This window comes from Lissotriton helveticus, chromosome 3_1 (genome assembly GCF_964261635.1).
Source record: "Lissotriton helveticus chromosome 3_1, aLisHel1.1, whole genome shotgun sequence".
NCBI lineage: Eukaryota > Metazoa > Chordata > Amphibia > Caudata > Salamandridae > Lissotriton > Lissotriton helveticus.
In genome coordinates this window covers 411644574-411660031 of record NC_136061.1, presented here as the reverse complement: position 1 = coordinate 411660031, position 15458 = coordinate 411644574, and the positions used below count along the sequence as shown (strand labels likewise).

The window sequence follows — 15458 nt, the reverse complement described above, 5'->3', positions numbered from 1 at the left end:
GGCTCCCTTTATTGGAGGTAACAACAGGAGACAGGGAGGTACTAAGTAGGGACTACTAAGCCTATTGACAATTTAAAAGCCATCATTTACAAAGGAAAGGAAAAGGAGCCAATCATAAAGATGGGCGGGGCTTAATGTCCATATCCTGAATACATCATGTCTCGAAGAGACAGCGCAAGCACTGCCCAGGCGAGACCTCAAAGGTGACGGACCAGTGGGCACTCCCACCAAATATGCAATCCAGGACCTCTGATTCTATGTCAGGACCGGAGGCTTCAGATTATGCTTTTGTACCTTCTCCACTGCTTTATTACAAAAGTCGCAGCAGCCAAAAAACCATCAAATAACAACAGCCCTACCTTAGAACCAAGGATATGGGCAAAACAGAAAGAAATGTCCATAAACCACAACTCCCATGAGTCCCATTAGGCAGTCCATAACATAGTCCTTCCTTAGTCTCCACCGCAGCTAGATAGGACGTCCTTCTCATGACCACTTCCTCTTTCTTCGCTGCTTCGCAGCCAGTTAAGTGGTTTCCTCCTTTTCTCCTCAAGTTGGTGTTTCTTGGGGACTGTTAAGGGGATTCTTCGTTGTGTAATTACTTTTATTTTATTGTGGGGCTTGTTGATGCGCTCCGTTTTTCTTTCAGAGCCCTTCTCGGTCGCGGGAGCACTTTATTGCTCTTACGCGCCTTGCCCATGTTCGAGGCCGCCTCCGGCCGCTAGGGGGAGCCAAAGCGTCTCGTTCCCCTCAGCGCGGTGTCTCGCTAGAGAGCCGCGCTGAGGAGCTCGTTTCTGTCTGCCGCTCACCCGGTTGCCTCACCTTGACGCTCTCTGAGCCGGTATTCTGCCCCACGTTTTATTGCATGTTCTTGACGCCCCGCTGGGGTCTGTACTGCGGTTCTGACCGCGCTGCCGCCTACGGGCGTTATTTTACACTCGTGCTTCCGCTTAGAGGAAAGTGTTCCTAGCGCGCAGGGAGGCAACAGAGGCCCGGTCTATTATAGAGGGCCAGCGCGCTAGTGGGGTGAGTGTTCCCACATTCCCGGTTCCACTGGGCATTTAATGTGTGCAGCCTTGTTTCTGCCCCAAAAATTATATCTACAGGCTACAGCCTGCTACCCTGTCATTTCTTTAGACCTTCACCATCCTAGGAAGGGGGCAGTGTGGTGTTGCTGAACGCTTGGTTGACATGGGGGACGAGTATTATGACGAAGAGGAGTCGCAGGGCTACCTCAATGATGATGAATTCTATCAGGCCGTAGATAGCTCTATATATAGGTGCGTCACGGAGATAGTGGGGCCTATGGAGGAGCGCCTCTCTGCGCGTATCATACAGGAGTGCGAGAGGGTGACTCAAGCACATCTAGGGGTCCCGGTTAATCCTACGGCCCCGGCGGGCAGTTCCCCTCCAGTTCCTAAGAAGCCCCGTAAGGAGGGGGTGTCGAGTGGGACGCAGGGCGTGGATAAGGACGCCTTCGAGAGGCTGCGTGATGCATTCTTGGCGAAGGCAATAGATCCCGCCTCGTCGCCCTCCCCAACCCCGGGCCCCTCGGGTGTGCCAGCCGGTTCTGCCCCTTTGTCACCGGCGCCAACCTCCCCGGCAGACACCGATGACGACGAAGGGTCTGAGCGTTCTTGGAGGCCTTCAGGCTCCGCCGCCGAGATACCGCAGGATAGTTCAGGTATGCTGGATCCGGACGAGATAATCCATCCGAGGTCGGCAGCTTGGGCCCCTGGGGAAAAGGTGGCGAAGTTTGTCGCTGGCCGCCTACGCAAGCCCTTAGAGAAAGAGGCAAGGAGCTGTTTGCGCGGGGAGTGCCCTAGGCCTACGCTTGAAGGGAAGGTTGCCCAGACCCCTGAGCTGGACCCCAAGATGGCTACCTTCTTGGCGAAGTTTGTTAGGGACCCTCGCAAAGGGATTGATCGCTCCTGGCGGGCTTGCCAGGACAAGCTGTTGGACGCCATAGGTCCCATAACGAAGATTCTGGACATGGCTGAAGAGGCCAAAGTGTCCGGGGCGGTCATTTCCCCCGAGGTCCTCTCTAACTGGGCGCAGAGAGTAGTGGTGTTCCTGGGGAATGCGAACTGTGCTTTGTCCACAGAACGTAGAAGGTCCCTCCTGATTAAGTTAGATCCTAAGCTGGGAGACCTGGCCTCTTCTGAGGCGGGCGCAGTAGCCCAAGGAGGTCTGTTTGGAGAGCCTTTTATTAAAGAACTGGGGAAGTTCGTTAATACCTTTACGTCCCTGGATAGGGCCCAGTCGAACATCAAACGGGTCTTCCACCAGCGTTTCTCCAGGGGGGCCGGTCGCGGAGGGGGCCGCGCGACCGGCCGTGGTGGTCAGCAACCGACCAACAGGAATCAAGGCTCCGGGCGAGGGCAGTACAACTCCTCGCAAAACTACAATAACTTCTATCCTACCAGAGGACAACGCTTCCGTGGCCGTGGTGGATTCAAGAATGCTGCTGGGACTTCCTCCAACGGTGAGTGTAATCTCGGCGGACGAGGTCCGCGTGGGGGGTCGTTTGGCCTTGTTTCCAGACGCCTGGGCCGCAATCACTGCGGATGCCTGGGTTTTACAGACTATTCGAGGTTTCCACATAGAATTCTACGATCAGCCCCGACAAGTCAGGCCACCTCCTCCAATCGTTTTCTCGTCTGCGGACGCGAGCCTAGTCGACGAAGAGGTTTCGGACCTGCTTCGCAAAGGCGCCATCTGCCCTTCTTCTCAGCACCCGATGGGGTTTCTGAGCAACTTGTTCCTGGTGGACAAAGTGGATGGTGGGAAACGCCCGGTTATCAACCTCAAAGAATTCAACGGTTGGTTAGTCTACCGGCATTTCAAGATGGAGGGGATTCATCTTTTGAGAGATGTGCTCCTTCCGCACGATTGGATGGTGCGTCTGGACCTCAAGGATGCGTACCTTGTGGTTCCTATTCATCCCCCTCACCGTCGTTTTTTGCAGTTTCGGTGGGGGGGCCAGGTGTTCGAGTTTACCGCCCTTCCTTTCGGACTTTCTTCAGCCCCTTGGTGTTTCACCAAACTCCTTCGGCCGGCGATGGAGGCTCTGCGGGGCCAGGGCATCCGGATGATAGTCTATCTAGACGACATCCTGCTGATGGCTCAATGCCCCGAGCAGTTAGATCTCCAGCTGCGCCGGACCATTGCCTTACTTCAGGGTCTTGGGTTCGTGATCAACAGCGGGAAGTCCGTTCTGATCCCGTCCCAGTCTGTAGTATTCTTAGGGTTCACCGTGGATTCCATTCACTGCACCCTCAGCCTTCCTTCTCGGAAGCTGGGAAAAATCCGTCACATCCTCCGCCAGACGATCTCACGATCACACACCTCTCTCCGTCAGATTGCCCGGGTGGTGGGACTACTGTCTTCCTCCATCCAGGCAATCTTTCCGGGGCCCTTGCACTACCGAGCCCTGCAACGCCTCAAGGCGCATCACCTCCGACGGGGCCTGACGTACGATCAGGTGGTTCCCCTGTCGGACGAAGTGAAGGAGGAAATGCGATGGTGGCTCACACATATGGAGGCCTGGAACGGCAGGGCGATTTTCGGCCCGGTACCAGACTTGGTGATAGAGTCCGACGCCAGCCGTGCCGGCTGGGGCGCTCGCTGTGGAGAGTTTTCCACAGGCGGCGCCTGGTCATCCGAGGAGCAGGAGCTCCATATCAACTGTCTGGAGTTGTTGGCCGGGTCCTTCGCGATCCAGTGCTGGACCAAGGACACAGTTCGTTCTTGTGTCTTACTTCGCATGGACAATATCTCGGCGGTGAGATATGTCAACCATCTGGGAGGCCCTCGATCCAAAGCCCTTTCGGACTTAGCGAAAGTTTTCTGGGCTTGGTGCCTGGCACACCAGGTGTCGGTGACGGCGGAATACTTGCCGGGTCGCGACAACCGGGTGGCGGATTGGCATTCCCGTTATCTGAGGGACTCCAGTCAATGGCAACTCGATCCACAGGTGTTCAAGTGGTTGGACGATACCTGGGGGCCGTTCTCAGTGGACCTCTTTGCGTCCCGTCTGGACTTCCAGCTTCCACGTTTCTTCAGCTGGAGGCCGGACCCTCTAGCGGAGGCCACGGATGCCTTTCTCCAGGACTGGAGCGGGGAGATGTCGTACGCATTTCCCCCGTTCTCGATGATACTGAGAGCGGCGGCCCACCTCCGTCGCCAACAGGCGGAGGTGGTGATGGTGACCCCTTGGTGGAGGTCTCAAGTGTGGTTTCCAGTTCTTCTGGAACTTTCCTGGGATTCTCCAATCCTACTCCCCCGGTTTCCGCGGCTTCTTCTCAACGCGGACGGGGAACCCCATCATCTGCTCACGCAGAGCTCGCTTCACCTCATGGCGTGGAGGATTTCGGGCGACGTTGGTCGCTCCCGGGCCTTTCGAGACCAGCTGAGGATTTCCTCTCGAAAGCCTGGGCAGGCAGCACGACAAAGCGTTATCGATCTGCCTGGAATAAGTGGTCACGCTGGTGTCTTCGACGACACTTGGATCCCTTGGTCGCAGGAGTTGTTCCTGCGTTGAATTATCTGGCGGAATCGGCCGCGGCAGGTCTGGCCTATCGTACCATCAATGCGATGCGGTCAGCGATCTCGGCGGGCCATCAGCCAGTGGAAGGAGCGCCTCTAGGAGAGCATCCTTTTGTTTGTCGCCTACTGCGAGGCGTTCGCCTGTCTTTGCCGCCAGAACCGCGTTACTCGGTTCTTTGGGATGTTAACCTTGTACTGAATCTACTGTTGTCATGGCCGTCGAATGAGTACCTGTCCTTGAAGGAACTCTCGGCTAAGTTGGCTATGCTCTTATGTCTGATTTCGTGCAGACGAGTTTCAGATGTTCGTGCCTTGGATGTCACGGCGAGGGTTTTTTCCCCTGATGGGGTGATTTTTACCTTGGGACGTCGCACGAAGTGCGCTTCACGGTCAATTTCTTATCCGAGCTTCGCGGACTCTCCCAAACTGTGTGTGGTCCGGTGTTTAAAGGTCTATGAGGACCTGACCTTGGAACTTCGTCCTCCGGGCGAACGACAGCTGCTAATCGCTCTGCGTAAGCCACACAAGGCTGTCTCTTCTCCCACCATCGCCAGATGGGTACGGTGGATCATGCAGGAAGCTGGCATCGACACGAAACAGTTCGGTGCACATTCGGCTAGAGGGGCCATGGCCTCGAAAGCTTTTGCTGTAGGAGCCAGATTAGAAGATCTGATGAGAGCTGCTGATTGGTCTTCGGACTCCACCTTTAAAAGGTTTTACTTCAAACCGGTGCTTGATATTGCCCATTTGGTGGTGAGTAAGCTTTAAACTAGCATAATCTGAAGCCTCCGGTCCTGACATAGAATCGAAATTTGCCTAGCAGTGTAACGGTAAGTTTCAATTCTATTAAGGACACGGAGGCGAGGATTATCCCTCCCGGTCTCCGGTGGATTTTACCCGCCCGTACTGCAGTAAGTAATCTGTTTTCCAGTCTCATGTGGTTGTACCTTGCTGATGTGCAATTTACGTGACCTGGATGTCCTTTCACGGCTGATGTGTGGCATTTTTCTTCATAGGAAATGAGAGTGCCAAGCAGGATCAGTGATGACATAGCGTGCCTCGCGCGAAGAAAGAGGAAGTGGTCATGAGAAGGACGTCCTATCTAGCTGCGGTGGAGACTAAGGAAGGACTATGTTATGGACTGCCTAATGGGACTCATGGGAGTTGTGGTTTATGGACATTTCTTTCTGTTTTGCCCATATCCTTGGTTCTAAGGTAGGGCTGTTGTTATTTGATGGTTTTTTGGCTGCTGCGACTTTTGTAATAAAGCAGTGGAGAAGGTACAAAAGCATAATCCTCGCCTCCGTGTCCTTAATAGAATTGAAACTTACCGTTACACTGCTAGGCAAATTTCGATTCTTCAACCTCTCCAGTAATTGGAATTAACATTCAGAAACATTTGATGCAAGCAGGAAGGAGTATTTTGCAAGCCATATCAAATTTTGTAATGACTCCACCCTACCTTAAACAGACTTTGCAGATGAATGTATGTCCCTACTCATCCATTACTACTGCTTTAGTGATATCTATGCACTTAAAGCCTGTTCCCACTCCTTATTATGCGGCCAGTCTGTGGCATCCCGCAGGCAAGCAAAACCTGGTATAAATTAGATCTAGTTCTCCTAGAGCCCACCAACTTGGGAAACAGAGATTCCAGTGTAGTCTTTTTGCGAGTTGTACCTTGCTGGATTGCAAGATTTGTGACTCGATGCCGAAACAGTATGTTTTGAAGTCTTTCCTTCTCAGTGAACCTGAAATCGGTCTTACATTGTGGGAATATCTTAGGCTTGGAGGCCCCAAAAATATCTAGGAGAACCCTGTAGACCCCCTTCATTCATGAAATGCATTGCCCTCTGCAGCAGGGGTAAAGTCTTTATTAGAATGAATAAGAATGTATGTTGAGGGGAGGAGCTACGACACCAACCAAGATGGCAGCATAGTCTCCCGGCTCCGCTGACCTCCGTCCTACGCTCGCTTATCCTGTCGACTATCCTGATCTCCTGCCCCGGATTCGTGTGGGTGAACTAGTCGGCACCCCAATGGTGTGACCACGGAATTTTTCTGATGTTCTGGGGTGAAGTAACATCGAAAATGTTTTGAGGCCTAACCCAGACTGGAAGCCGGGGACTCGATTGCTGGTCTACCCAGGTCCATAGTGAACAACAACGGACTGAGGAGAGTGGTTGGGTCCGGTCCTTGGAACTTTTGAAAATTTCTCTGGACTACTTTGCAACCATCTGCTGCCTGGTGCTGTACCTGAGGTGAGGTGACGGGTGGCGCGCGGTGCTGCGTCGCGGGGGGCCCCGGCCCGGAGGCCCGGCACTAGCACCGCTGGTGCCCCGGGGGGGGGGGGTCCCGCCGCGCGTTGCTGCGTGCTGCTGGCCCGTCCCCCACGGCTTGTTTCTGCTCCGGCGTATCCTGCCCCGGAGAAGGCGCCTCTCCGTGGGGATCGTTATGTCTGCGGATGTATGGAACTTGGCGGAACGGACCCAATGTGGCCCTTCCTTGCGGATGGTAGTGGCGGAACTTGCGGCGCTTCACGCGACGGTGAGGGCCCAGGTCAATCATTTACTGTCGGCAGCAGATGGGATCATAGGACCGGGAGCAAGCCCTGACTTGATTTTTGAGACCTGGCAGCCGACCTGCCTCCTGTTGGGCGCCCTAGTGGCGCGTTTGGACCCGGTGCTGGAAGCTGTGCCTGCCCCCGAAGAAATGGAACTCATCGTGTGTGCTGAGATTGGTGACTCTCTTACGTTTTCGGAAACATCGGTCATACAGTTATCGGAACATTTCACTGCTTCCCTCATCCTGGACACTGTTGGCCCACGCTATAATCTGTATCGGAACGAGTCGCACCCCCTCCCCAATCGGTCTCCCAACATGGCGGATGTAACGATGCTTGGCTTCGGAGACGGGGAGGGACATCGGTTGTGCAAGCCGTGTGCGTTGGGATCTGCTATTCCTCTCCCGTTTGCTGGCCCAAGCTCCGGCTGCTTCTGTGTGACTTTTGACTTCCCGGGGATGGGGCTTTACTTATCCGAGGGACTCGGCAACTTTGATAGACTGGGCCAAGGCTGAGATTGTGGGTTGAATTGTTTACGATGGATCTATTGGTAGCGGGACTGCTTCATTAACAGACTGATTCCAGGGCGGGGGGTTTCTGGTTTCCCCCGGGGCATTTTTATATGGTGGACAACTTTATTCGTGCTGGCTTAGGGGGGCCCCCTTTGTTAGGGCGGGGGGGAGAGGCCGGGAGCGCATAGACTATCGCCCTCCTCCACTTCCCCGTTGGGTGGGATTTCCTTTCTTTCTCCTTTTTCTCTGTTTCTTCTATATTTCGGGTTTGGTTCTCGGGCGACAGGCACGCTGCTGGGGGGGGCCGTAGTCATCTGCAGGGGTGCAGGGTGGGGGGTTGGGGGAGGGTATTTTTCGTTTTTATTTTTGTTTCTATGGCCTTTTTTCTCTTCTTTCTTTGTCTTTTTCTTTTTCTGGGTCAGTGCAGTGGGTTTCCTTTGGTATCAATCACTGCTCTTTCATCTGTGCCTCAATTTTCGTGGTGTTCTCTGGGTCTTAGGGCAGGTGACTAGCAGGCGCAAATTGATCGTAATATTCCCTCACATCCTGAACCGCCTGTTCCAGCGCAATTGATTTGACCGATTACTGTTTACTGTTGACACGTTTACTATTCTGCCTGCCGTTTTTTGCTGCTGGGAAATTGTTCGGCACCTGATCCTTCCATCCTATACTATAAAATTAAAACCTTTTATATCCTGTTTTTCTAATTGTGCTGTTCAGTGACCAAGAGTACGCTAGCATGGTGATTCTGCTCCCCGAGGTGCTGCAGGTGATTAAAATTGCTCTCTGTTAATCTAACTGCTTAGCGGCCAGCCCCGGGGGTTGTAGGCCCATACTTGTATTTGGTTGAAATGTCAATAAAGGTTAAAAAAAAAAAAAAAAAAGGAATGTATGTTGAGGGTAGGTCACCAGACACACGGTTTCTTTAAAGGTTTGTCAGATCCTGAGGATTGAGGCAAGTGGGGTACTGAGGTATGCATTAAGTGGCCTAAACATAGAAGTATGTTAATTTTAATTATGTTGATCCTGCCCATCCATGATATAATCGGGTGGCTTTAGGATGTTAAGTATAGGCAATTAAAGGACAACAACAACAGAAAATTAGAGTTGAACTACTCATTTGAAATCCTGGTAACCCGCAAGCTCAGGTGGCTGATATATTTCGTAGCCCGGAGGAAGCGTAAATCCCTATGCAGAGGGGCTATCTCTTCTCCCGGCATAGTTGGCTTCAGGACTTTATATTTATCATTATTGATGTTATACCCAGAAACTGACTCAACGACCTGCAAAAGGACCAATACTGTAGATTGGGACAATTGCCAGAGCCCCAAGGTCAGAAGCATGTCAACCGCATGAAGGGGGAATTGATATTGTCTGGCGCTGAATTTAATTTCTTCCACCTCTTCGGATTGCCGTACACTACAGGCCATGGGCTCTAGAAAAAAGGCAAATAAAATCAGCGCTAGAGGTCACCCCTAACTAGTGCCTTTTGTAGCCTCAAGTCCTGTGATAGCCAACCATTGAGAGTGACCTTAGCTTTGGGCTTGCACAGTTGAAAATGATCATATTCAGAAAGCGCCGGCCAATGCCCATTCGCCGCAGGACGAGGCGATAAAGAGACCAACCCAGCAGGTCGAAGGCTTTTTTCTGTCACATCAGAATCACTTGGATTTTCCTAAGCCTATCCTTTTCCGACCTGGTTTATGGTTGCCCTTATATGGTCATGTGTCTTTCACTGTTTAATTGACATCTGTTGGTCCTCTGCAATGCTGCATAATACCCTCCACACCCATTCACAAGGTGCTGCTGTTTTTTGGTCTATTTAAGGGACAACTGATCTAATAGTGACACTTTGCAAATGCAGAGACGGAGATTTTCTCTCATTTGCAGATTCCTGGATTTTCATCTGGTTGCAAGGGTTTGCAGAGGAAGCATGCACCTTGATTATTGATGTTGTAAAATTTCTGCTAATCCTGGTTAGGAGACCAAATGCACTGTGCCTGATGTCTTTGTCTTTTACAACTCAAATAATTGTCCATGCAGCTGGTAAGTGTATGTAAAGCGACCTGGTCAGTAATATATCTTCTTATTGGTTCCTATGTTGCTCACTTTTTTAACATCATTTTGAAGTTCCTTCTGGAAAATATCTGGAAAATAGGGTGTTTTGAACATAAAATGTGTTTTTTTGTTTTAATGGCTGGAAATTTAAGTCAAACTTAAAGCATATTTTTTCACACTCTTTTCATGTGAATCATTGGGTACTATTATGCCCTGATGTCAATGACTTGACTATATCTCATGCAAAATGTTATCCTTCCTTTATCAAGACACTTAGTGACGACACAGAGGTAGCCCTGCGCAGTCCGTCCGCAATGGTCCCCTTGGGTCTGAACAGCCTGGTAGTCTCATGTGCATCTGCTGTTGGTGTAAGGGTTGCAGCGACGTATGAAGCTGGAGCCATGTCTCTGAAGAAAGTGATGAGTTATTACGCTCCATGTGAGATGGGCTCTCAGACAGGCAGTGCTCCAGGTCCTGAAAGCCTGAAAGACAGCAGAGAAGAGCAAGTGAAGCTTGAATCCATGCAAGGAAAGAAAAGCTCGAGCCTAGTGGATATCCGAGAGGAGGAGTCTGGTGGAGGCAATCGTAGGCTTTCGCTGCCAGGCCTGTTATCTCAGGGTAAGACAAATATTCATATTGCATTCCTCATTATAGATGAGCTTTCGTTTATCATAATTGAGAGATAATTGTTCACAGCAAATTTGGATTAGTGGTGGCACGTTCTGAATCGCACTCTGCACACTTTTGACACACATGCAGATGTGGTAGAAATAGAGTGTGGTGCGCTGTTTGGTGTTGTAGTCTTTATTAATTTGAAAGCAATTTATGCTGGTTATGATAACCTGTTCTAAGTGACTTTGACATATGCTAAATGTATGTGCGTGTTCAGAACGAAACTGTGAACCCTAGTAGATAACTTGTTTGCAATGTTGGTGTTATATCAGGTGGCAGAATGCTGAGTAATGTAAGTTCTATCCTAGGTCGAAGGGCTACCCCTTCGAACTAGGATAGAACTTTGATTACTCAGCGTTCTGCCACCTGATATAACGTTGAGTTAAAAAAGTTGACCTTTGTATGCCAAGCCTTTTTCATTTTTTCATCATGGTATACTTCTCTTTTTCAAAAGAAAAAAAATCTTTAGCTAGAGACATTAACATATTACATAATAATATTGTTTTTGTGTCAGCACCTGAGTAGAGCCAACGAACAGTACATATACAATTTAATGGAAAGATCTCTGTTGTTGAAACTTTTGATATATTGATTCCTGTTACCAAATGCAATACCAATTAACATTCTTTTATAATTGGGAAAATTAACTAGACTCGTTTGCCATTGTGGCTAGGTTCATGCGCTGTTTATAATAAATGTTGTTCTGTGCTTTCAGAAGTCATAGGTTAATGAATGCTGTTTCAAGTCCATACTTGATCCACAAATGGTTCTGATAATATTTACAATGGAATTGGTACCAATACTTCGGATGAAAACTTCTAATAGCTGATTCATCATCTTGTGAATGACCCCAGGTGCCAGACTGGATCTAGATATTTTTTTCAGCATTGCTCCTGGGCGCAAGCAAGTGGGGTCTGATGGCTCTGCATCGACCCCATCTCACACCGGAAGTGATGCCAGAGCCGCATATAAGCACTGTGTGCTGACAACAGTTCCTTTTGTTCCGCACCTTCATTCATGGATCAAGAGCTAGCCTTCTTTCCTAGTCAGTTGAAAAGTTCTTTTGTTTTCCTTCAAAATTTCTCCATTGTGCAAGGAAAATATCACTTCCTAAAAACACGGGCTTTAAACCTTGTAGGGTGTATCGCAAACAAATGTCTGTGACAAATCTACCCATCCCTGAGCCCTCAAGTCACTCTTACCTCACTTTACCTCTACGCACCCTTGATCCTTTGTCACCCTTACCTCCCTTTACCTATGCTCAACCCCTGAACCCTCAACTCCCCATCATCTCCCTTTATCTCTACCCACACTCAGCCCTAAAGTCCCCATTTCCTCCTGTTACCTCCTCTCACCCTCAAGCCTTAAGTCACCCTCATCTCCTTTTACCTCTACCTCAACACTGAACGTTCAAGTCACCTCCACCTTGCTTTACCTCAACCCTCCCTCATGTCATCCTCATCTCGCTTTGGCTCTAATAGCCTCTCAAGTCACCTCCACCTCCCTTTAACTCTATCCACTCCTCAAGTCACCTTCACCTCCCTTTACCTCAACCCACCACTGAACACAAATGTTTTTTGGGCTTTGTTGGTTATGTTATGCTTTTCAGTATATTTGGTGGGCACCTTTGCCTCTTTGACAGTTTGCCCACTCCTTCCTCGCTCTCCCCCACACCACAGACCATATTCTTAAGGTCTCACCTGAGACAGCGGATACCCTGTTGTGTGCAAGAGAGTTTGTTTACTTAGGGATTTAGAGGCCTCCCATTGCGTACTATTGGTTGGCAACATCGTCACTCATTTCCTTGCTCCTCTTTGGTCAGCACTTGACTGTAGGAAGTTGACTTTTTATGTAGTGTACCAAAATGTGATGCACTATGTAGAAAATCCCAAGGACTCTTATGGCTTACAGGGCTTAAATTAATAATTCCAAATGCTAACTTCTGTGGGCGAGCAGTTTAGGCTTATCAGAGAGTAGTATTATGTATTTGTTGTACACACTTAGTTAATAAATGAAACTCACTGTCTAGGCGAAAGTCCAGAACAATTTAGAAAAATAACAGTTATTTTTATATAATTTTTAACATTACGAACTTCCTGTTGAAAAGTGAGCTATTAATAGTGGTAAAAAATGCATCTAGCACAGGCAACAAAGCCACTAACATAGTCTTGAGTTCAGAATAGTGTGAGAAAGTGCCATCTTTCCTGCATTGGTATGCCCCCACTTTTTGCTAAACTGCTGATGTGCTTTGACTGAGTGTGCCCTGGGCTCCTGCCAACCAGGTACCCAGGGCCTGTGCTCCTTCCCTAAAGCTGTGTTGAAACAAAACCCAATTGCCATCTCTGGTCACCTAGCCGCCCCTAGTAAATGGTACCTTAGGTACTCAGGGCATGGTGACCAGGGAAGACCCCTAAGGGCTGCAGCACTTATTGTGCCACCCTTAGAGGCCATGTACCCTGACACCCACGCACTGCCTTTGCAGGCTGAGTGTCTAAGTACAGGACTAAACAGAGAGTCGACATGGCACACAACCCTGTGTGCCATGCCCACAAACCCCACTGCCCTGGCATACATCAGTCACCCCTCTAGCTGGGTGCCCTATGTCAGTGGTGTGGGCACAGGTGCATGAACCCTGTGCCCCTACAGTACCCAGGGCCATTCCTGGGCACTGTAAGTACAGTGCTGCCATTTAAGAGTATATGGTGCTGGGAGGTCGTCATTACGTACTCCACAGCACCATGATGGCTTCACTGAATACTGAGAAGTTTGGTATCAAACTTCTCAGCACATTAAACCCGCACTGATGCCAATGTGAGTTTTAATGTAAAATGCACCAGAGGGCATCTTAGCGATGCCCCCTGAAAACCTAACCTACAATCCACGACTGGGCTGAGTGGCTGCCCAGGCAGCCACACAGCAGACATGTTGCTGGACCCCTGGGTGGACAGCCCCTCGCTCTCCTGGGCCTGCAACAATGCACATCCTGGGCGAGGTGCTAGGTCTCCTCCCCCAGGATGGGCAAGGGGAAGCTTCAAAGGCATGCTGCCTCTGTGAGCTTCTCCAGACCATTTGTTGTACCCAGCAACAGGCCCCCACCAGTTCTGACCCCCACTCTGGCGGGAAGACTGGCGGGAAACCCTACGTCAGGAAGGGGGGTGTGCCAGCCTGTGCCAACCCCACCACTCAGGTGGGGGAGGCGAGGTGAAGCACGACCCCGGGCTCCGGCCATCTTGAAGATGGGGAGCCCTGCCCATCACAGCTAGGTTCCTGCCCCCTCCCACCGGAGAGGAGCAGACTAGGGGGTGTACCCACTACAGGACAGGGACCTATTGGTCCCTGCCCTTGCCCTACCTGTAACCCCCCTAAATTCAGTATTTAGGGGCTCCCTGAACCTTCCTTCCTCAGATCCCGATAAGAAAAGAAGATCAAGAAGAAGAAGAAGACCCGCCGTGCAGCTGCTCACAACAGGACGACACCCACTGACTTGGCCCCAGCCCTACCGGCCTGTCGATACTGGAACCTGCTCCTGCTTAATCCCAGTGACTCCTGCGGACAGTAACCTTGGGACACCCGGAGGACCTGCCTGCCTTGACCCTCTTAAAGACTGGGACTCCCATAAGCAGAGGCTCTGCTTCAACAACCAACCCCTGGTGCCAGCCAGGAAGCTCAAGACCTGCCCACTCTGCACCCGCCGAGCCCGGCCCGTGCCCGAGTGATCCAAGACCACAAGGACGTCCCCCCGGCGACTGGGACCTGAAGTCCAGTGCCCAAAGACCCTCCTCGACGAACCAGACGAAGCCTGCAGCCTCAGAACCAGGTACCCCTCAACCAGTCGAGGGTAAGATTTCCCGACACCCAAAGACACCCTGCACCCTGCGGCTCCCTGTGCCTCCCTTTGGGGTACCTACCTCTTGTCCAGGATCCCAACTCATCTCCCTAAGTGGTGGTCGCACCTGAAGAATCACCGTCCCCGAGTCTGCAGCCTTTGTTCCCTTTTTACCTTTCCCATTGAATAACATTGAGCGCCCGACGGCTCAAAAGTACCCTGCACCCAGCCGCCCGAGTGCCTCTGGCATTGCACCCTTTGCCCTATCCTACTTCCCCATTTGCCCTGAGCAAGTGACCAGGAGCCCAGCTCCCACAGCTGCGTGGCCTGCTAGCCAGCTGCCACCAACCGAAGGCTAATCTTGGACCTAACTACCTCTGCAGCCGGCTGCCCCTGTGCCGCTCAAGGTGAACCAACTGTACCTACCTGACCCTGGGTGACCCCTGAGTCTATGCCCAGAACCTTAACTTCACCAGCCGAGTACTCACCTGGAAACTGGTAACTCACTTACCTGCCATTGGATAACCTTGACTGGTTTGACTCGAAAAATCATCTCAGTGTGAAGTTTTGAAAACTTAAAATATTCCTTCAAAAGAACGAATTTGGAAGTACTTACCTGTAATCAGGAGAGAAGCCAGTGCTGTACCTTGTAGCCCAGTATTGAACCACAAAAGTAATCTGAACCGGGTTTACCATTAACCTGTATTTTCTCTATAGGAATCCATTGTCTGCTTTTCAATGACATTTCTTCAAAGTGTCTACTTTTGAAAACTTGAAATATTCTTTAAAATTCGCACATACTACTGAAACGTAATTACTCACCTGTCTTAAGTAGAGATCCCAGTGCTGGACCTAGGAGCCCAGTACTGGATTACAAAGGTAACGAGAACATACTGTTCGAGGCATATGGGCTGCAGATGGTACATTTATGAATAGATCGCCATCTGGTGTTGGGCTCGGATGATTGCACTTGTTTTTCTTCTGGAGAAGTCTTTGTCGTCATAGATGACTCCTCCTCTTGGTGTTAGTGCGCATGGGCATCGGCTCCATCCTTAGATTGTTTTTTTCCGCCATCGGGTTCGGATGAGGATCGAAGCGCTCCGGACCGACTTCGATAAAGAAGGTTATATTCGGCGCGTAACCCTTTCCAATTCGACGGTATTGTTATCGAACGCGACTTCACTTCCATACCGACGCGTTTCGAAGGACGACGACTACGAGAAACTCGAAGTAGTCCAGCCCGGGGTCCATGGAAAGGACTCCATTCAAAAAATGTCCA

The 15458-nt window shown here is 50.5% G+C and overlaps 1 protein-coding gene across 2 annotated transcripts in view; it reads left to right on the top strand.

The window, feature by feature from the left end:
* ALS2 (alsin Rho guanine nucleotide exchange factor ALS2) overlaps positions 1-15458 on the top strand; it is a 1284778-nt gene that overhangs the window by 206070 nt on the left and 1063250 nt on the right. For both annotated transcript variants that reach the window (XM_078680222.1, XM_078680224.1), the window contains one exon: positions 9951-10299. In XM_078680222.1, the coding sequence (XP_078536348.1) occupies positions 9951-10299 (349 nt within the window). The remainder of the gene's footprint in view (positions 1-9950; positions 10300-15458) is intronic.